Source organism: Salvia hispanica, chromosome 2, assembly GCF_023119035.1.
Source record: "Salvia hispanica cultivar TCC Black 2014 chromosome 2, UniMelb_Shisp_WGS_1.0, whole genome shotgun sequence".
Lineage (NCBI taxonomy): Eukaryota > Viridiplantae > Streptophyta > Magnoliopsida > Lamiales > Lamiaceae > Salvia > Salvia hispanica.
Genome location: NC_062966.1, coordinates 37,569,064 through 37,591,983, shown reverse-complemented (window position 1 = coordinate 37,591,983; position 22,920 = coordinate 37,569,064). Strand labels below are relative to the sequence as shown.

Below are 22,920 nucleotides of genomic sequence, written 5' to 3'. Positions count from 1 at the left end.
TTATAGCCTTTTCAATTGTGGATATTGTCTGAATATGACAGAAAAATGCATGTTTCTTATTTATTTTGCTGAGCATTATGATCGTTTGGAGCAGCTGCTAATGAAGAGAACGGACTCTTAATCACACTGAAAACAGTTGAAAAAGTTGGTGGAACGTGGGTCTTACTTTTAAAGTATTAGTTTTATAATAAAATGTGAGTATGAATGAGTTAATGGAATATGCGGTCCACTACCAAAAATGGTAAAAGTGAAATGGGTCAAATTATTTGGGACGGACCGAAATGGAATACTGGGTCAAATTATCTAGGACGAAGGGAGTACTGGGAGTGGTGTTTTTATTTTATGATATAATTCCTTGTATTTGCAATTATTTTACACCCAATATTTACAAAAGTTCACTACTTACTTTTACTTTTTAGTGGTCTGGTAACATTTTAACTCAATACTTATCGAACGTTTAATTAGGGCTGACAAATTTTGTGGATTGGATAGTTATCGGGTCAACCTATAACTCAATAAGGTCAAACCCTAAACAACTCAAAATCATTGAATTGTTATCGGGTCTCAACTCATTAGTTTCGTGTGTATTCGTACAAATTATCGTGTCATGTAAAAAACTAGCCTTATTAGTAAGTTACTATACCAATTAGCTTGACACGACACAATAAGACCATAATATTGTTTTACATAATTAAAATATGATATAAAATCTCATGTCAAATAAGAAATGCTTTACTTACAGTGAGACTGAGACTGAGACGGAGGGAAGGTCAATTATTAGAGTGATTCCTAAACTATTGAATTTGAACTTAAAATAACTTTTAATTTCCAATGTTATCAGTATACATAAACTAGTAATTTTGAAATTATTTAGAATGATTCAGAGTATTAATATTTATTTAATTTGAAATTATTTAACTTCTGTGATAAAATTGTTTCCTCAAAGTACTTTTAAAACACAATTTGACGGGGTAGAGCATCTAAATAAACTTATAAGATACTTTAATTACTAGTTATTTTATGTAAAATCTACTACATGGGCCATATGCTAAGTCAATCATTTGACTTTTGAATTGGCTCTTTGATTTTATCAAATGAACATTTTTTTAGCTCAAAGGATAAGATTATATCTAAATTTTTTAAAGGCCATGTATGTCTATGGCGGGCAACAATATTAGGCATTGACTTAATAAATATTGAATTTTTCAAAACAAATTCAGGCCATTCCCACGACTCAACCAAATTAAGGACATTCAAAACAAATTCACTTTCAAAGATTTTAAATTTCTTCATCGGTCCCAAAAATTTGTCAAACTTTCACTTTTACCATTTTTACTATCTCGAACTTTCTGATCATTCAACACGTTTAGCATCCTAATTTAGAAGCTTTAAATCTTTAATGGAATTATATATAGGAATGGAATTGCAGAAATCACATCATATTTTTATCCTCGCTGAGGTATAAAAAAAACAAAATAGACTGAATATGGTGAAGTTCATTTTATCGAGAGATTGCAATTAAAGGCCCAATGATTTATTTTAGTTGTGGGCGACCGTGCGCGATCCAATTAATCACATTTCCCTATTTAATTTCTAAAGTCTTAAATTGATAACGGACAACTACGTGAACAGCTCTACATTATGGACCTCAACAGAAGACATTTGTATGTCAACTAAATGTAGTTGATATACGTATGTCTTCGGTAAATATAGGTGTCACGCTGTGGTGCGGAAAATAGTGCCCCAAAAAAACAGCTCAATTAACAAGGAATGGAGGAGTATCAAATTAGTGTAATTACTCTATAAAGTAATCTACACTCTATAAAGGATTAGACTAAATAGTGTGCATTTAATATTTTATTTACAATTTTTAAAGCCATGTTTATGGCGAGCAATAATTTAAGCCGTTTAGTAAATATATTCATTATAATTTTGCATTGAAAGGATATGCTTTTGCCTGGTCTGATACTTTTAATTTTTTAAAGCAATGTTGATTTTTTAAGAGATTACTCTTTTATTAATAATGAAGTTATATGAGTTGATGGATAGTGCACAACAACTATTTGAGGAAATGCTACTGCCAGAAATAGAGTTCAAAGCTGTGAGCTAGGGGAAAAGATTTAGGGTTTAGGGTTTAGGGAAAAGGTGCGATGAAGAATTACTCTAACAAAGACCTAACTGCTCCAATAATAACAAGAACAAATTCAATTACAGATTTTAAGCTTCTATATCACGACGCTAAATGTGTTGAATGGTCAGAAAGTTCAACACTATATAATGCTCTATGCTCTAAATGATCACAAATTAAATACTCAGAAACTTGTATTATTCTATCATTCACACCATATCCACATTTTTGAACAAGCCAAAAGATACTAGTAATTTTTAACATTTATTCTAACACAGTTTAAAATACTGGAGTATAACTTTTAGTACAAAATCAAATTGTTAAAGATTTATTCTAAATTTTTTAGTGAACACAAATTACAAAATATAAGGGTTTATGATGCAGTATTGGAAGATAAGACTCGGAGAATAGTCAAGTTATATTTTTGGTTTTATTTATTTCCTAGTCAATATAATTAGTAGATGGAAAAATATTAAAAGTAATTGTTTTTCCTTCTTTAAATTAGGTTTTCCTATTTTGCTTAATTTCCTTCTAGTTTTGTTTTCCATAAGTTTAGAATTTCCATTTTCCTATGTAAAGGTCTCATTGTTGAACTTAAAAAGACAGACTTTGATTATTAATTTTACATTGAATTTTTTACTCCAAAGTTCTCAATAAATTTGAGTTCTTTATTACCAGTTCAGTCATTCTCAATACGTTTCGACATCTTAAAATAGAAACACTCTCTTTAGTAGATGAACGAAAGTAGGAATAAGAAGATCATATGAACTGAGGCATGAGGGAGTAATTACTAAGTCAATGTCTGAAATTATTTCTTGCCATAAGCATGGCTTTAAAATATGTAAACAAATGCACACAATTAGATTTAAATCATAAATAATTAGTATTATAAATAGAGAGTGATTTGAAGCAAAAATTATCACAGAAGGAGAAGACAGGCCAACAACATCACTTGTACTATACTAGTCCAACCTTTTCCATATCGGTAAATCTATTTTTCTTGTTAATTAATTGGTGGTTTTTGATTTGAAATGCAGGAAGATGGCGCAGACATCGTTCACAAAGTACATCCTGCTGAGACGCAGTTCGAACGAGAACGGGTATTTTGCATACAGGGAGGAGGATGGTGCAGTGATGTACGAGTGGGAGATGGGAGCGTTCAACACGAAGGCGAAGATAGAAGTGGAGCACGCGAAGATTAATAAAGCTTACGTCCACCTGCGGTACAGTCACATCAACAAGTACTGGTCGCAGAAGGATGGTTTTATCGTTGCTGTATCGAAAGAGGCGGAAGAGGACATAAAGAAGGAATCATGCACCATGTTCCAGGCGATTGACACGGATAAGGCCGGAGTGTTCCGATTGGTTGACGTGCGGAGCGGATTGTACGTCCAGTCCACTGGAAGCGCGAATCCGCGTATCTCGTTGTTTCCAAGGAAGCCGATCTCGATACTGCGTTGAGCTTTGTGGATTGGGAGACAATAGTCAGACTGCCCAACCGCATATCGCTGAAATCCGACAACGGGAAGTTCCTGAGAGCAGTCAACAACAGCTACCACTCCCTCGAATTCATGTCGAAAGATCCCAACGACGCTTCCTCCGCACAGGAGATCCAGCTGCTCCCGAGCGGAGAGGTCCGGATAAACTCGGTGTTCTACAAACAGTTCTGGAAGCGCGACCCCTCGAGTGAGAGCATATATGCGGTTTCAGGCGAGAAGGATTACGGCGAGCCCAACTCTCGCTTCTGGCCTGTCAAAATCAACGAAAAGACAATCGCGCTCCGCTGCATGCCCAACAACAAGTTCTGCAGGCGCAACGAGTCCTACTACGATTATCTGTACGCGGATGCTGACACTATAGTCAATGAGGCAAAGTTTGAATTGCAGGAGCTCGTGTCGGAGAGGAATGTCTACGACGTTAATTACCGACTGGACGACGCGAGGATCTACGAGCAGGTGCCTTACGTGGCAGGGTCGGCCACGCTTGTCAACAAATCAGACAAAGATTTGAGCTTAGAGAGCAAACTGATGTATGAAGAGGAAAAAACCTACACTTTCACCCGCAGTGTCAGTGTGACGGGAGGCCTCAAGTTCACCTTCGAAGGTAATCTGTTAGCCGTTAAAACAAGGGTTGAGTTATCTGCTCAGGTGACGGGCACGTTTGAGTGGGAGGACGAGACGTCTGAGAAGATAACACATGAGACTTCGGTTACTACTCCTGTGGCTAAAATGAGTTCTGTCAAGGTTAACTACATTGGTACTAAGGCTAAGTACAGTGTTCCCTTCTCTTACACGCAGCGAGACGTTGATTCCAACACCGGTAAACCAATTGTTACCCAACATGATGATGGTATTTACATCGGCCTCAGCAGTATCGACTTCAAGTTTGAAGCCGAACCACCCGTGCCTCTCAAGGACTAATAATTACTCCTACAATATATATACGGCCTGTCTGCTTTGCGTGATTCCAATAATTTCACTTGTTTCAGCTTTGCATTTTGTGTGATTTTCCCAGGCTCGCACTAGGACCTCCACTAGCCCTTTCCACAAAAACTGTCTGTCACGTCAGCACTAGCCTTTCTCATTCCACTGCCACATCACTTACTCTTCCCACTGCACTAGGACTTCCCACTAGGACTTCCCGCAATAATATTAATAAATTCACAATCAAAATTAAAATTTACGGAATTAAAATTTCGACACGAGCCGTATTTATAGAGATTTTTTTTTTTTTTTAAAAAAAATTAATTTTCAGTGGGACGTCCTACCCACGCCACAGTGGCGCCCGTCAGGTAGGATGTCGATGCGAGGGGCGAGGACATGGGACGGGCGTGGGCGCCCTTCCCGCTCCCTACGGAGAACGTCCGGTCGGACGTCGCCGACGAGCGACCGGGAGGGGCGCCGGTGGAGATACCCTTAGTTATGAATTTGGACGTATAGTACGTGGAAACGGGAGATAGCCAGCTGGCTTATAATAGTATTAGTAGCTATATAAACTGTCCCAACTCCCAAATCTTCTGAATTCATAATAAAAATAATAGTAAAGCATAAACAACTCTAAATTACATAGTGCCGCCACATGTACGAATCAGAATCTGCAAATTTTAATACATATGGTAAATGTATAATATAAAGTGTAGAGCATGACTCATGCAACCGACAAAATCGACACTCTAAAGCATCACCCTTACAAGATACTACCAATAATACCATGCGATCATAATTTGATTTTAAATACTAGTTGATATAATCATCATAATTTTAATTTTAGTACTAATATTTATAGGGGGCATTAGGGTGCCATCATATTTAGAGTGACAACATACCACTAATTCTAGCTCTTAGATTTATAAGATGGACGCATAGGATTGAATTAATGAAATATTGTTCGGATTGTAGTGTTATGTGTTGGATAATGCAGGCGTGAGTGTTTTAGTCAATTCCCAAAAATTTAAATCAGAAACGGATTGGTAAATATGTAAACTGCAAATACTACGTAGCAATACTGCAATATTCATAGTATAACAATGCAATATGGTAAGGGAAAAAACTATTACTCCTTCCGTCCCACCACAAGTGATGGATTTCTTTTGGACACGAGATTTAAGAAAATGATATATGTTGAGTTAAAGTGGAGAGAATAAAGTATGAGAGAGAAAAAGTAAGAGAGATAATGAGAGAATAAAGTAAGAAAGAGAGAGTTAAAGTTTTTTGTTAAAAAAAGAAATTGATCACTTATGGTGGGACAGCCCAAAATGGAAAGTTGATCACTTGTGGTGGGACGGAGGGAGTGCGAATTATGCAGACACGTAATATTCATAGAGTAACATTGCAATTTGATAAAGTAAAAAACTATGACGAATTATGCAGACACGTAACACTGCAATATTCATAGAATAACACTTCAATATTGTAATAACCCAAAACCTTATAAGTTTAGAAATTAGAGATTTAATAGTTAATTAGTGGTTTTATATATGTATATGCTTTTATTAATTTTATGTTATAGAAATATAGGAAATAGAAATAGAAAAAAATTAATTAGAATTAAGAAAAAGAATGAGATAAAGATGGAAATTAGAAGATAAAGAAAAAGAAGAAAGAAAAAGAAAAAGTGATTAGTAAGTTAGGAAAGAAACGTGTCTTATGGAGGAAAAATTAGGAAGAAAAAAAAAAGGAAAAAGGAAAAAGAAAATAGAAAATTAAAATTCATCATCCTTCTCATCTCTCTTTCGGCTCTCTCTATGCTACTCTCTCCCTCTCTGTAAAATTTCACAGCTTCTCTACTCCCTCCGATCAGCCACCGTGATAGTTCCAATCACTCCTCCGTGAAGCATGTAGTACCCTCCACCAATTCAAGCTTTCAATTCCTCCTATTTCCTCTTAATTTTGGAGCTCAAGTTGAAAACCACCTCCACTTAGCTTTGCAAATTAGTTAAAATTAGAGGTTAGACTTCTCCATAACCTCCTTAATCTTGTTTCTAAGCATAGTAGTGATGTTAATTTGATGTGATTCTTGTTGAGGGAGTCAAAATTAGGGTTCTTGAATTTGGGGGTTTTGTTATTTTGATGCTTGATATTGATTTTGTGTTGATGCATTTGAAGCTATACTTTTATTTTAGAATCAGGAAATGAACTTTTAGAGTAATGTTTTTGATAGCCAATAAGTACACTGATTAAACAGTAGGTTTCTAGGCTTATTTGACAGATCAAAAGAATTTATTTTCGACTCATATTTTACCAGAAGTTACTCTTAGATGTCTTCTACGTTGTCACCAAAATTCAGCCTAAACCGAGTTCATATGGATTTATTATGAATTTTCTAAAAGGACTGCCATGTTTCTGGCGGGTTCTTAAAAAGTATTCATATATCCTAAACAAAAAGGAATTTCAAGCTCAAAATTAATCCTCATAAACCTGACTGTTATATGTTTCTTTTACAATTGGTTTCATTGATTGTGGACTTATGAGTCGAGCGGAATGATTTTTCAAAGTTAGTGCTCTCTGCCGTAAATAGTAACTGATAGTAGGGAAAGTAATTTTTGTTAATTTTATTTGAGTAACCTATTGGTGCGAGATGATTATGAATTTGGGATGTACTTAAAATGATGTGAGTTGAATGAAATAGTATAGAAAGTGAAATAGGTAAAGGTGATTATTTGATTTCACTCGTGTTATTTATAAATTGCATATATGATTGTTTGAAAATTAGGTGAACCGAGTGCGAGCTCAAGTGATAGGGGAAAGGGGCCGATGCAGGGTTAAGTAAACAAGTAGAAGAGTTTTGTTGGCGTGTACAGGTAGTGTACGCGTGTTCTAGAGTTTAATCTCTTTAACTTCGAGACATATTGCTACGTTTTCATATGTTTTATCTGCTCGTGCAATAGAGATTATATATGATTGTGTGGATGGTATGACTCAATGACATAATCGAGACATGGAAAGGTAAGATGTGAGAATTATGTTTTGAAATTGTGAATTGGTGTGATATATGATATGCAAAGTGATTTAAATAGCTATACGTGTTGAATAATGTGAAAGTTATCTGGACTAGTTGTTATGCCCCATTGCTTGAGTGAATCACAGGGTATAGTTGGCATGCCATAGGACAGCAGTACTGCACACATGTTTGATGCCTTATGATAGGCTATACGAAAGATATATAGCATCTGATAGTATCTCACCCAGATGCCTTATGATAGGCTATACGAAAGATGTACAACATCTGATAGTATCTCACCCAGATGTGGATATGACAGAGGCCCTCATCGGGTTGCTTATAGTGTCCGTGTACCCGTGTTCATCGCTAAGCATAATTTGGGGGCTGATATGTGATATGAATGTGATATGGATGTGATATGAATATGATATTTGATTGAGAATTGATGTTTTTGTGCCTTAGATATCTAAATAGTTTTTCCTAAAGCATATTGTTGATTAAGGAAAGGAATTGATAGTTGTATGATATATGTTACTTTGTGTCATATGGTTTGATTAATAGATGGTAAATGGTTGCATTTGAAAATATACGACATTCCAGGTAGTAAAGTGTTTGCTTGTGATAGTAATATAGATTGAAGTTTTTAGAGACTTTTATTCTGGAATGCGATTACACTACGGGCTTTTTGAAGCTCACTCCCCCTTTCTTCTCCCTCCTGCAGAGTATAGAAGCGAGTGATCTCGCTCGTGGGCAGCTGCACGTGTCAAGTCACTACCCTCCTTTTTGCTGGTACAGTTGGAGTTCTCACGTGGCATGCTTAGGATAACTTTTGATTGTATATAGTTGGTTTAGAGATGTAAGGTTTTGAAACCTTCTTTTGCTAAGGGTTGTAAATAAGTATCAAAATCGGTTAATATTACTTTTGTCATGTATAGTAGAAAAAGGCTGTTTTAACATGTTTAGTTACTTATATAATAATGTTGTATGTTGGGTGTGTGTAGGAAAAAAAAAAAGTTTTGCAGGTTAAATAGGCTTTATCGATCGTACCAGAATGTGACACCACTTATTTGTAAGTATTTATCTCCAATCAGAAAAGACCAGACCCCCTTTGCCACTTTGTAGTTTCATCTTTTTCCTATTTTTTGAACTTTCTTCGATTTAATTTAACTACTATTGCAAAAATGTAGGTCAATTTTTTAAGTAAATACTATTGCAAGAACAATATTTAAATTATGAAAATAATACATGAACCAGTAAACAAAAGTAAAATAGAATAATCGGTTGCATACTGTATTTTTCAAAAAATAATAATTATACAATCTTGGTTTGTGTGGAAACTGAAAGATTTTATTTGGGAATTGGGATGATAAGGAAGAAGTATTCATTAACAATTATAAATAGTTAGCAAATGAAGATTTGCTTCCTCTTTTTTATTTTATTAGTGGGGAGCAGACTCATCAGCCTTACTTATTTAGGTAACGACAGAATTTAATCTATAAATATAAATAGGTAGATTAGGTGTCTTATCTTTTCATTTGTCCTTAATAGGTAGATTAGGTGTCTTGAATTGGATTGATGAGTTGATTAGGTAAAAGTTCCAATAATTCAAAGAAAACAATTTAATATCCTTGGGATTAAAAAATACCACGTGATTTTGCAAAACACAATGTACGAAAATAAATTAATGTAGTATTTGGTTGCAGCATCATAAATTCATATACAAATAGAGATGGTCATTTGAAGAAAGAAACATCCAAAGTTGAAGAAAGATTGAAGAATACACCACAATCATTTCTTCTTTTTAGTTTCGGTAATATTCTCTCCTCGTCTTTTATTTTCAAGCATTACTATAATTTTAGTCTTTAATATCGTTAAAGTTTGTAGTTTTCATTTATTTTATTTGTATCCATTTTGTTATTGTTAATTTTATCTTGCTTGTTAACTTCTACATATTTGTTTAAATGCTGATTTACTATCTATATCAGCTGTATACATATGGCTTGACATAGAATACTATGTTATGATGGCTAAATATTAAAGTCACTATTTTTAGGAGAGAAGAAGTATTTCAGTGTACATTGATGTTAAAACTCTAATAAAATTGTTGCGTTAATTTTCCTGAAGTTGGAGAAACATGGCAACTACTGCGCTTCCCAAGTTTGTTGTGCTCAACGTCCCAAAAGCTGCTACAAACACTTATGTATACCGCAAGGACGACGGCTCCGTCGTTGCTGGAAACGACGACATGTTCAGCCCGCTCGTCAAGATTGAAATCGAGCGAGCAGCAGTCGACAACAAACACGTTCACCTCCGATTTTCTTACAACAACAAATATTGGCAAAAAAGCACAGACGATAACTCCATCGTCGCCGTGTCAAACAAGCCCGACGAGGACAAGACGAAGCCGTCATGCACGCTCTTCGAGTCGAGCCTGCAATCGGGTGTGCTCTACTTCACCCACGCCCAGACCGGCTGGCGCGTGATGATGAACAACTCCTCTAGTGCTCTCTATGTAGACCAAAACAGTGTCGGCGCGCCTCTAGGGTTTGTGGATTGGGACACATTGGTCAAACTGCCTGAGCGCGTCGCTTTCAAAGGAAGCAACGGGAAATACCTCAAAGCGTATTATGATGACCACAACTACCTCCAGTTTGCATCTGACGATCCAAACGACACCTTATCGAGCTACCAGGTGTCGCTGATGCGCGACGGCCATGTCCGGATAAAGTCCGATCACTGGGGTTTGTTCTGGCGGCGGAGCCCTAATTGGATTTGGGCGGATTCCGGAGACATCACGGCCAACAACAAAGACACTCTCTTCTGGCCAATCAAAATCGAAGGAAGTACGATCGCCCTCAGAAACGCCGGCAACAACAACTTCTGCAAGCGCCTCAGCGACGATGGGATGGACAATTGCCTTAATGCGGCGGTGTCCAGCTTGACGAACGAGACAAGATTGCAAGTGCAGGAGCTAGTGATGGAGAGGAAGATCTACAACGTGAGGTATCGGATGGAGGACGCCAGGATATTCGGGGAGACGCCATACGCGGCCGGCACCACCACCGCCACCAACTACGAAGACAAGGAAGGCTCAGTCTCTGTTGAGATCAAGTATACAAATGAAACATCTTATTCTTTCAGCCGCAGCGTGTCTATAACTGTGGGGGTGACTAGCACAATCACGGCAGGGATCCCCGGCATTGGGGAGGAAAGCATTGAGATCATGAGTCAGATCAATACGGCGCTCGAGTGGAACAACACAACAACTAATTCAGTAGAGATCACGGCGACGGGATGGGTTCCTGTGCCGGCGAGGAGTGTAGCTGTGGTTCATTATGTGGGGACGAAGGGCACATGTGATGTTCCCTTCTCCTACACTCAGCAGGATAGGAGTTCGACCGATGGCAAAATCACAGAGACTGATCAGATTGATGGTGTTTTCACCGGTGTCAATGCTTACAACTTCAGCTTCATTGTCGAAAAATCTGAGCCTCTCTAAGTAAGACTAGACACCTGTGTGTTTGTTGTCTTCATCTTGGTTTGGATTTCTTTATCCTACTTGTGCTAGTTTGTTGTTGTGTGTGAAACTAGGAGAGGGTCCAAGTTGGTTTTATGTGTGTCATAGTGGATTTAGGTGGGGAGACTACGACAACCTTCTTCACTGTGTCTGATCCCTTGTGTTCCGTTTCCCAGATCAGCCATTGATGTGTGTGATCACGTGTGATGATAATAAGTGATGTATTGATTGTGTGGGGCCCATAGGCCGAGGACGGGCTATGAGCTTTTCAATAAAGAAATCTTTTATTTGTGTGTTTTCATAGAATCTTCACATTGATTGAGAAAATATCACTGCCAGAAATGGAATTCAAGGCTGTGAGTTAAGTTAAGGGGACGATGAGGATAGACCCTATCAGAAGGCCAAATCAGCAATCACTAATAAACACAATAACCACGATGAACTATGTTTATGCTCTATGTTTTCAGTGTGATTAAGAGTCCGTTCTCTTCATTAGCAGCTGCTCCAAACGATCATAATGCTCAGCAAAATAAATAAGAAACATGCATTTTTCTGTCATATTCAGACAATATCCACAATTGAAAAGGCTATAACACATCTCTAATGGCTTACCAGATCAAAAATCTCAGACGCCGCTATTGTAGTGAGCTCTCTGAGACATGTATTAGAATCAGACTTAGTTTAACTCCAATAGACAAACACATTCAATGTGAGGAGTGTGTGGAAACATGTCCACCGGTTGAATGCTTTTCAGTTTATAGCATCCTTCTATATTCTTCTCCGGCTGCATCAACAATTAATGTGATTTAGAATTTCAGGATGAGCTCTCCAATCGTGACCTCACTTCATACAAAAATAATGATACTGCTACTTACCACGCCATGGCAGAGGTAATCAAGGTCACGAGCACATGTGGCAGGATTGCACGATACATAGACAATCCGGTCTGCCTTTAGGTTCAGCAAAAACTTGATTAGCTTCATGTGCATGCCGGGTCGGTTAGGGTCTGCATCATTGGAAATACATGAGTCATCGCAATGATGCTGTATCAAAGATGTTAGTCATTGATCCTCAGATATAAAGGTGTTGGACACAAATTATATGAATGTATCAGTTGTAATTAATACTCTGTACTTGATATTTATCATTTTCGGAATTATGCTACTATAAATGTCTCATGCATTTTCTCCAGAAAAACTAGGATAGACTTAAAGACAATGCAAGATCTAGTAAACTGCAACCAGTACTAGTTTTTTCACATAACAAGGTAACTGAATCGAGCGAGATGATAACCTGTGATGACAAGATCAGGCTTTGGAAAATATTCGCCGAAATTCTCCCCAATTTTGTTAAGATCCCCTTGAACAAATGTGGCATTACTTATTCCATTAAGATCAGCATTACGACATGCATCTTTTATGGCTTGGTCAACTATCTCGAACCCATAAACGTGTTTCGCCCTGAGAAGAGAAAAAACAATTAAGGGAAAACATCATTAGCTGTATAAACTCTCATTCAAATAATGGGGCAGGCTTAAAAAGATTACTTTTTGGCAAGTGTTAAACCGATGGTTCCTGTCCCACAGAAGAGATCTAAAACGATCTCTGATCCATCTCCTTTCAGAAAAGAGCAGTCCTCTATCAATTTATACAGAATCTCAGCCTGCAAGGTACGACTATTCACAGATTGCATCAATTGTAACATGAATAGGAAATAATCTTAAAGAAGATCAATCTAGTCATAAAGATTGTTAAATCAACGCATGCAACAGAGAGAAACGCAAAATAACAAAACCTATGAAGCTGTTCTGATCTTTCTGTTGCATACCTGGTGTGTATTAGTCTGGAAGAAAGAGTTGGCAGAAATTTGAAAGTTTAAACCTCTAAGGCTCTCCGTAATTGTTGGTTTGCCAAAGAGTGTATACTCCTGCTCTCCCACGGATGTGTTTCCCACAGAAGTATTTACATTATTCATGATGCTTACCTGCAGTATGAAGTTTACACCATACTATAATCAAAACTTATGTCTATCAAACGATATTTGATAGGTCTACACTGTTTCATAGTGATACTACGATTACATATAAAATTAATTTGGGCGTAATCCGCCTTGATCAAAATAACAGGGACTTCACAAATCACAAGGAATATGACCCATATGTGGCAAGGAAATAAATTTATAAAAAATTAGTAGACAGGGAGCTTGATAACATTAATCTTTCTGCACCCATTTAGTCCATGCTATGATAATTTGATATGTTTGTGGTCAAATGTAAAGTGTATGAAACAAATCAAAAAGTGAACTATAATAATTTTGGCAAGAAGCCAAGAACTAGATCCTCTGCAGCTCACTGAAATTTCAGCAAAACATATATTTAACCACTCACCACATCAGGGAAGGGGGAAATTTTATCTACAAGGGGCTTCAGCAGTTCTGGTTGGTAAGAGGAAGTCACAAAATTAACCATAAGTTCAGGCTGGCCAGTTTCGACATTCCTGCAACAGTGTAGTCAATTGATATTCAAATGCCAATGGCCATTTCTAGATAGATGGGCACTGAAACAGAAAAGATCCTAGGGGTATCTGACACAGGTACATCCTAGGAATTCAACATCTTATTTTCTAAAATTAGGCTACATGGGAATGGTTATAAAAAGAATCCAAAGTTGATCCATTGCCTTCCATGTATTCTAAGGATAGAAGGTCATTGGCACAGTGTTCATCTTTCTCTGTAAAGGAGAAGTTCAAGCAACATAATTACAGGGTTCAAACTAAAACCAAATATCAGCAAATAATAACATAGACAGCTAACTATATTACCTGCCAGTTCTGAGCATGAAATGCTTCAGAAATCCACGATGGGAGTGCACATCATAAGGAGAAAGACCAAATTCTGGGTTTCTCCAAATGTCTTGAATAGCTGCAAGGACCTATAAATCAGAAAGATTTTTTTAAAAAGAAAAGATCTTGCATATTCTACCACATACCCTATTTTGACACCAACAAATGAAGTTCTAAAACAGGGAAAACTAAGAATATAATCAATATATCAAAAAGACAACAGACGTTCTCATTCCTGTTATATGGCTAGATAATTTTTTGGTTAGTAAGCTAAGTTTGTCACGGAAAGGTAAGTGATGATTATATTCTTAAGCTTGTGCATCGAAGAATATGATACTATTAATAACCTACTTAGCATGTCTATATCTCATCATAGGGTCATCAGCCATGCACAACTTGTCTCAAAGTCATTGAAACATCTGAAACAATTCAACATCTACGCGATACCAGAATATTATGCGTTTTATTAATGTGAAAAGGGAAGCTATGAGATATGAACTTGCATACCTTGTTTGCTGGATCACTTTGCAACAAGCATTTATCGACATTAAGAACCTTGTCAAAAAATCCAGGAGCGTGCAATCCCAAAGCATATTTGTTCGGTTCTTCAACCTCTTGTAATAGCATCTCTGCCGGCACCCACCTTTTGGTCCCAAAGGAGAATTCCATCTACATAGCCACATAAATGATCAGACTCGTAAATTTCTCTCATTTCTACCTATTTCAGCCCCCATTCATTTTGCAAATCTCGTTCCTGTAGATTAGTATTGCACAATTATAAAGCATGATGAGTCCATGCTCTGATTGCATTACAATGAAAACATACAGACTGAAATACAACTAACAAGTACTACTCTTTAGATAAATTCCTTCCTAACAATGTAAAAATCAGATACATAGAGGTATAGCAGGATTATCTATTCACACTGACCTTGTTCCGATAGTGGAACTGGATATCACAAGGAACAATAGGCTTCATGACGCCATCAACTTCAAGGTCTTTATTCGAAAACTTTCCAACATGTACAACCAGTTCCCTCACCTGCTGCTCCTTCGCCCTAACCTGAGCTTCATACAACAAATTCTGTGTTTTACAACCTCCACAATGCGACGCATACTCACACGGCGCTTCTACCATATCCCAATGCGGACTAATTGTCTCCAATTTCTTCACCTGCCATTTCAATAATCAACTCAAAATTCAGCCATTCCATCTTCTAATTGCAAAACACTACCATCAATACTAATCCAGCAGATGCAAATTGGCAATCATAACCTAAATCCACAGTAATTGAGTTAATCAATAAAATTATCAAAATCAGTCAAATAAGCAACACACCTCCGCGTAATTGTCCTTCTTCCGCGTCACGCGTCCGACGAATTTCTCCCCAGGCAGCACGCGGTCGCACATGACGACGAAACCGGTTCCGGCGACCTTGCACAACCCCTTGCCTTTGTAAGCCAAGCTCTCACACACGAGCTCCAGAATCTGGCCTCGCTTCGGGTAATACGCCGCCGTATCCTTCTCCGCGCTTCTTCTCATTGGAGTTTCAGGCGTTTCGGCCGCGGAATTGAGTTCTTCAGCGTGGTCGACTCGTGAAGATGCCGCGATTCCCGAGAGCGGCCGAGCTGCTCGACGGAGGTGCCGAAGCCACGGTCGAGGATGGAGCAGGTGAACGCCGCCGGAGGGAACCGCCGCCGCCATGGTTAGGATTAAATTCAGTGGTCGACGGGGAAGTGAAAACCGGCGGCAAATAACTGAACGATGAATGATTAGTATAGTGGGCCGACCATGATTGGGCCTCCATTTAACTGGACCGGCCCGCTATATTAATGGGCCTTAGCCTTGCTAGTGGGTAGGCCTAGTGGTCCGATATATTAATGGGCCTCCATTTTACAGGATGGATATTTCTATATGACGAATTATTAATAAAACATTTGTTTATGGATTATATTTGAATCACGAATATTTAAAAAAACTAATGTCTTCAACACTAGATTGTGAAAAGATTTGATAATATAGATGATAGAATAAACTATTTAATCAAGAGAATATAATAGATGATAATTACAAGAGAGGCAATAAAACATTAAAAAAAATATAAGCAGGATAAATTTGTTGTATAGTTCTAAACGCTACTAACACAATACCAATCAAATAATCGCCGCCACCTTGGATTCCATTGCAAATAAGTTTAAAGGCAATATTGAAGTATTCACATAAAAAATTAAACAAATAATTTAGGTTTATTTATTCTTTAGTAATGTATGCGCATTATTAAACTAACGCCGAACCAAGACAAAATACAACTTTTTGTTGTTTTTATAGAAAAGCACGTGTTTTTTTTATAAAGCCAACCAAAACCGATGCAATTATATTATTATTATTATTTCGGCAAATAAATTTAATAAAACAACATATTTATGAGAGGTACGTTTTCATTATTTTAGCATTAACCTTTAACCATTTTGTCGTATGTGATGATAAATACCACTACCACGCGAAAGAGCATGTTTACAAGATAATATCATTGAAATTAAGAAAAAAATTAATGGTAATTAAGAAACAGCTAGTAAAATCAGTTAAAATGAAGTGTGCTACCTCTATATATTGATCAATCTTATCTTACTATTCTTTTTTAAAAAAAAATCTAAATCTATAAATTTAAGCTAGCTTACAGTTAAATTGACCTAAATATGTATAATATTGAATTATCTAGAATTATCTAAGATTCATTTTGTTACAAGGGAAATGTGAAAACTATATCTACCAAAAACACGTATTTTACCGTCAGACTTAAAGTCTGATTGTATTAGTGGAAGATTACCACCAAAAATCTATTGATAAATTAACAGGTTGATTTGGCGGCTCGCCGACGCCCACCGATAATTACTGGGATTATATATACTTAACTAATAATATTCATAAATATGAAAGTGTACAAATTTTCTAACCCGACTCAAATAACTATTTTTTGGTATATCTTGATCTTTACGTGGTTAGTCGTGAAATCCATGAGGCTTAATTTGAATTATTCACGAATGCCATCGTTCAACACCCTTCTTAAATTCGATGTTGGATAATATGAGCGTAATGAGAAAAAATATGTCATGTAGAACTTCATGGTTTGAAAAATGATTCGCCGTAGAACATTGACACTGACCATAAAATTTGAAATTTTAAGACCATATTAAAAGTTCATAAAAAATTCTAATGGGACAGAGAGAGTATAAAAATCAATCTCCCTTCAGGTCTCAAATTATAATCGATTTAATTTGTTTGTGAATAGGTTGGAGCAAGATGTCGGAGAAGCTAACAAGGTACATCGTGATCACATCAGCTTATAACTTTAGCGGGCGCTGTGCAGTGCGCGATGAAGCGAGCAAGTCGATAGTTATGGCAACTCAGAGCTTGTTCAGCGAGAAAGTGAAGATCGAAGTGGAAGCGTCCACAATCGACGAGCGGTATGTTCACCTTCGCTTCAGCAGCTCCAACAGATACTGGCGGAGAAATCCAGACAACAACTTGATCGTGGCTGAATCCACCAAGCCGGTGGACGACCTCACCGACCCTTCCTCTACTTTGTTTGAGCAAATATCGGCCTCCAAGACGTTGTTCTACCTCCGCCACGTTCAGACCGGGCACCGCGTGGTCGGAGACGCTTCTGGCAGTCCAGACTCCACCCCTTTCCACGTGGCACCCGATGCCGGACAATATGACGGCCTTCTAAATTTTGTGAATTGGAGCACGCTGGTTAAACTTCCTAGCCACGTCGCTTTCAAAGGCTTCAACGGAAGCTACCTCCAGGGCGTCTGGGCGGAGGACCACCAGTACTTGCAGTTCGCTGCCGAGGATCGCAACAGCGAGGTTGCCGGCCACCGCGTCTTCCTCCAGCCCGACGGCTCTCTCCGGATTAGATCCGATCATTTCAGCAGGTATACGTATATATAAAAACGCTAATTAGTGAGGGAATCAGTGACAGTGACAGTGACAGTGAGTTAATCATTTACAATATACTTACAGTACTATCAATTGATTGAGTTGTGTTTCATCGTAATGATCAAGTATATATAGTCACACTACAAAAATAGCGCTAATTAGTCATCATGTGTAGTGACTGGAAAACGTCAGTTTTTTTTAGTTAATCATTTACAATTTACTTACAGTGCAATCAATTGAGTTGCGTTTCATCATTATGATCAGGTATTTTTAATCATGCGAGTTTTTTTAGTTAATCATTTACAATTTACTTACAGTACAATCAATTGAGTTGCGCTTCATCATCATGATCAGGTATTGGCAGTACCAGCATGACTGGATATACGCGTCAATCCCGGACCCTGGACACGAAACCAACACTATGTTCTGGCCGGTGAGAGTGGACGGGGACACCATCGCTCTTCGCTGCAACGCCAACAACAGGTTCTGCAAAAGCCTCGACTACGCAGGCAAGACGCGGTGCCTGAATGCGGGGGCCGACACCATCGTGAACGAGGCGATGATGACCGTAGAGGAACTCGTGATGAACAGGACTATTTCCCAGGTCAACAACAGGACTAGTCCCGAGTTCAATTTGTAGGAACTCCATGCTTTTAGTTAGGAAAGAGAAATTATTTTCCATAACTTAATATTTAATTAAGTGATTCATCAACAAATTAAGCCATGAAACAATCATAACTCTTTCTTCAAATATAGATTTTGGGCACGGGTTTAATACAAAGTATTGTACTAGATATTTGGGCTGACATGCCCAGTAGCATGGTGGTTTACTGTGTGGTTAATAGTATTATTTTATCTAGTAAACTGCACACCACATATAATAATTAATTTTATCGACTTATTTTTTAGAAGAAAAATTCCCTAATAAGCCATGTCAAACTTAATTAAGTACTAGCATATTGTAATGGAGTTCTGGAAAAATGTTGTTTTAAAGCGCCAAATATATTGTTTTAATTAAGTAGAAGCATATGATTGGGCCTCCATTAAACTGGACTGGCCCGCTATATTAATGGGCCTTAGCCTTGCTAGTGGGTAGGCCTAGTGGTCCTGGACTGGCCCTACATATGAATGGGCCTTAGCATTTCTAATTCTCCTTATTTATTTAGAGAGTTTATGTTTCATGTAATTTTATTTATTTAATAATGTTTTTTCAAATAATAACTAAGATCTAAATAATGTACATAAAGACCAATTGACAGACATTAAATTTATTGATCTAGTATGAAAGTCAATTAATTTTATGATTGTGATGACTATCTCCTAAAATTACTCGATTTTATACTACATTTGTCGATGAAAAAAATAGATCAGTTTTACCATTTTGAACTGTCTATCAAAATTAGACTAATTTCTAAATATGGAAAGTTTCAAACAATTAAATACTATTCCTAATGATGTGGACTGCATAATCCATTAACACTACTTCACTTAGTTTTCTATCATCATCTCTTATTTTACCAATTGAACATTAAAACTCGTGTCATACACAACTATGTCTATTTTTGTGTATAGAGGTAGTATGATTTATCATAATTATATATCATGCATATTTGAAAGTTTTTTCACTCTCTTTGTACATAATAGATGACACACTTGGATAATGACACGAGATTTGGAGATGTTGTTTTGAGAGTTAAGTGGAGAGATAAAATATTACACTTATATTAATATCAGAGAATTTTTTTTTATAAAAATGTGATATATTTTGTGGAACAAACTAAAAAGGAAAGTGTGATATATATGGAGTACTATATTAAGTGGATTTGTTTATGGGAAATGGGAATGTCTTTTTTGGATAATATTATTTTATATTGATTCATATAATTTTCATTGTTATTTTGTTATAAATATGATATACTATATGTTATTCATTAATTAACAATTTAACAAGAAAAATTGGAACTATGAGATGATTTCATAGTGACGACCAAGACGTTGCTAGTAAACTCGAATTTCTATCATGAAAGAAAGGATCCTCTCCAAATAAATCATTTTGATTTTATGTCCCCCATCCATTCTAGGGCTGGGGAAATATACCGAAATACCGGTCTTATCGTACCGACAAAAATCAAGACATGCATGATTAAACTACTCTTTTAAAAAATAAAAAATAATACAGCAATTAATACAATAAGATAAAGAAGTTCGTAGATAGGGAATGTGTCTCATTCACAAAATGAATTATACTCCAAAACAAATGATATGCACTAAATAAAATTCAATTGTCTAGTGTTTCATAAATTCGAAATTTGGTCCCCAACAACCAACCCACACCTCCATCTAGGGTGTGACCATCAATCTACATTCTAGATTACATGCTAATAGCACAAATTTAATTTTATTACATTATCCACAATAATTAATTACTACTAATATATTTTAGTTTAACTCTACACTATTGTAAGAATAAAATACTCCCTTGAATATATGTTTCACTTTTGACTTGGCTCGGATTTTAAAAAATATAAAGCTTGTGAGCGCTGAATATTGAGATCATATCTATCCAAGTTGGGGTTTTTGGGATTAGTAGTGGGAGTGGTAGTTCTAGAAAAATGCTGGGAGAGGGACGTTTCGTTGGGGATGAGACATTAGTCCCACAACCGGATTTTGGACGGTGGTAGCCGACGACATTGAATGTGACAAAATTCTCAGTACATGTATCCAAATTTGGACAACTTTATTTAAAAAATATGTTGCTATTAATGTTGGATTAAACTCATATAATCCGACAATTACCTCTTCAACATTTGTTCCGACAACTATAATTGGATGATTTCTTGTTGAGCTGGCCACTTTTAGTGATTGTTAGCTTAAACCGGCAAAACATACTTGAGCCCGGGGTGGAGTCGGAAACTCGGAATAATACCCCTATTGATTTTAATTGGAATTAATTATATAGCCTTATTGACGTTTTTTGTTGATCGTATTGACATTTGTGGTTAATGATCTAGGCCTTTAATTTGAATATCTAATGACTATTATTGAGTTGTAGTTAGCAATTAAGCATTGAGTTAGCAATATAACACTCCCCTATACTTCTAGTCCATTTATTCACACCTCCACAGTTCATAATCCATTTATTCATACTTCCATAACACATTATAAGAGACAAACGTATGCAAAAAATAGAAATTGGAGAGTTGACCTATACACACTGTTTATGATTGATTCAACGTTCTAGTATCCAAATAATTGTTTGGATCTGCTATTATTGTAAACGAGTCATAAAAACAAATTAAATACTACTAAATTGATAGTAATCAATTTAACTAGTGTCGGAACTGAATTTGGAATTGGGTTTAGTTGCATTCAATTGTACTTATCTCGAGTTCAAACCTAATTGAAGGCATCAACCAACGAATTTATTACTGGATCGGCGTAGAAGGGGGACCACAGTGGGCCGCGTTAAATTTGGGCCCCCATTAAATCTAATATACAGAGTAGTAATTTTATAAGCGTAGAAGGTACTATAATGTGACATGACTAAATCTCAAGAATTTGATATGATTTGTTTTCATTCTTGGAATAAGTTAACTATAGACCAAAGAATATTATTATTTGATCAATATGGTTGGTATAAGTATTGGGCAAATTGTATCACTGATTTTGAGAAGATAATATTATTGTTGATGAATTTCAAGCGGTATTTATTTTGACCACCGACATTGTACCATTCATTATGAACAAGAAAAAAACTAATGTAGTTGATGATAGCAAACCGTCAAATCCAAGATAGCAGTTTTAATTTATAATGTAAGCCTGATAATTGAATTTATTAATTTAAAATAAAAAAAACATTATATAGATCTTTTAATAAAGATTAGGGATTTAAAATTGTTGGTTTTCATTTTAAATAATGAGTTGACAAATAAGCAGCTGAAATTGCAATGGCAGCCCATTTTGGTGAGCTGTATTGATAGGGTGCATGTGGGAAACCCATCTGAACAACCTTCCCTGATTTCTCAATGCCTGCCTATCTAGCCACTTTGTGTGTGCATGAATGAGAGAGAGTGGTCATGCCTAACTTTGTGTGCGAACGTTCAATGACTAATCTAGGAAATGAAACTCGTGTGAGAGAGAGTGTAGCAAGGTCTACCTTTGTGTGCATGTGTTTATGCAATGACGGATCCAGTAAACAGAACTTGTGGGATTAAACATAGTGGAGAAGATCGTTGCTAACATAATAAGGTAGGTGTAAAATGACAACTGGCGCTAGTAAGAATTGCGGATGAAGAACGGAAGTCAACTCCAACTTGTGACATCTTCAAATTAAAGATGAACTTAATGAAATTTTCTGCTTCTCATGGATCGATCGTGGGTTGATAGTGGGATCAATCGACCCGTGACATTGTATCATCACCCAATGTGGGTGGTGATATAATGATGATAAACTAAACAAATGAGAAGACTACTAATAGAGTTGAAATATGAAGGAGACAAAATCCTATGAGCAAGTTGGAAGTTGTATTATCTAGTATCTTATCAATGATAAAGATAGCAAAACACAAATTGTATCGCCTACCAAAATCCTCTTAAAATTTGGAATCATTCCCACTACTCACCTCCTTCCTTCTACTATGGTGTTTTATCTAAAAGGTCATTTTCCATTTCCATATGATAAATACTTTATAACTGTTGTACTGCAAAAAAAAATAGCTATGATTAAACTATGATTAGTGGAAATCTTTGAAGTTCAAAATTTAATCTTGTAAATTACAACCTTTACAGAGCGCATGCTAAAATAGCAGCAGCTAAAAGGAGGCTCAGAGCTTTCCCCACTTCATATAAATATTTCATTAAAATAAAATTCAACCTTTGGAGTACTACTTTACTCTCTCAAATCTCATGCTCTTCACTAAGCCTTACCTTTTGAAAAACCAAATGTATCTTCTGTCAACTGTCAAAATAAAATAATATTATACTAAATTATAAAATTCTTCAATCAAATACTCCCTCCATCCCCGATTAAGAGTCACACTTTTCTATTTTGGTTTGT

The 22,920-nt window shown here is 36.5% G+C and overlaps 3 protein-coding genes and 1 long non-coding RNA gene across 4 annotated transcripts; 3 read left to right on the top strand and 1 right to left on the bottom strand.

The window, feature by feature from the left end:
* The first annotated feature begins 6,331 nt into the window (after positions 1 to 6,331).
* LOC125207607 lies at positions 6,332 to 8,523 on the top strand. Its single transcript, XR_007173994.1, has 3 exons — positions 6,332 to 6,574; positions 7,340 to 7,427; positions 8,289 to 8,523. It is a non-coding gene; the product is annotated as an uncharacterized LOC125207607 (long non-coding RNA).
* Positions 8,524 to 9,250: 727 nt separating this feature from the next.
* Positions 9,251 to 11,385, top strand: LOC125207605. Its single transcript, XM_048107014.1, has 2 exons — positions 9,251 to 9,377; positions 9,692 to 11,385. Exon 2 carries the CDS (start codon positions 9,702 to 9,704, stop codon positions 11,064 to 11,066), a length of 1,365 nt encoding a protein of 454 aa, XP_047962971.1. The 5' UTR covers positions 9,251 to 9,377; positions 9,692 to 9,701; the 3' UTR covers positions 11,067 to 11,385.
* Positions 11,386 to 11,614: 229 nt separating this feature from the next.
* On the bottom strand, positions 11,615 to 15,663 carry LOC125203907 (uncharacterized RNA methyltransferase CT0009). Its single transcript, XM_048102418.1, has 10 exons — positions 15,264 to 15,663; positions 14,856 to 15,098; positions 14,432 to 14,593; positions 13,904 to 14,013; positions 13,471 to 13,579; positions 12,912 to 13,067; positions 12,631 to 12,746; positions 12,378 to 12,544; positions 11,960 to 12,090; positions 11,615 to 11,868 (listed from the first exon to the last, which is right to left on the bottom strand). The coding sequence occupies exons 1-10, from the start codon at positions 15,627 to 15,629 to the stop codon at positions 11,761 to 11,763; spliced, it is 1,668 nt and encodes a 555-aa protein (XP_047958375.1). The 5' UTR covers positions 15,630 to 15,663; the 3' UTR covers positions 11,615 to 11,760.
* Positions 15,664 to 17,225: 1,562 nt separating this feature from the next.
* On the top strand, positions 17,226 to 18,504 carry LOC125206933. Its single transcript, XM_048106146.1, has 2 exons — positions 17,226 to 17,860; positions 18,219 to 18,504. The coding sequence occupies exons 1-2, from the start codon at positions 17,226 to 17,228 to the stop codon at positions 18,502 to 18,504; spliced, it is 921 nt and encodes a 306-aa protein (XP_047962103.1).
* Positions 18,505 to 22,920: the final 4,416 nt, after the last annotated feature.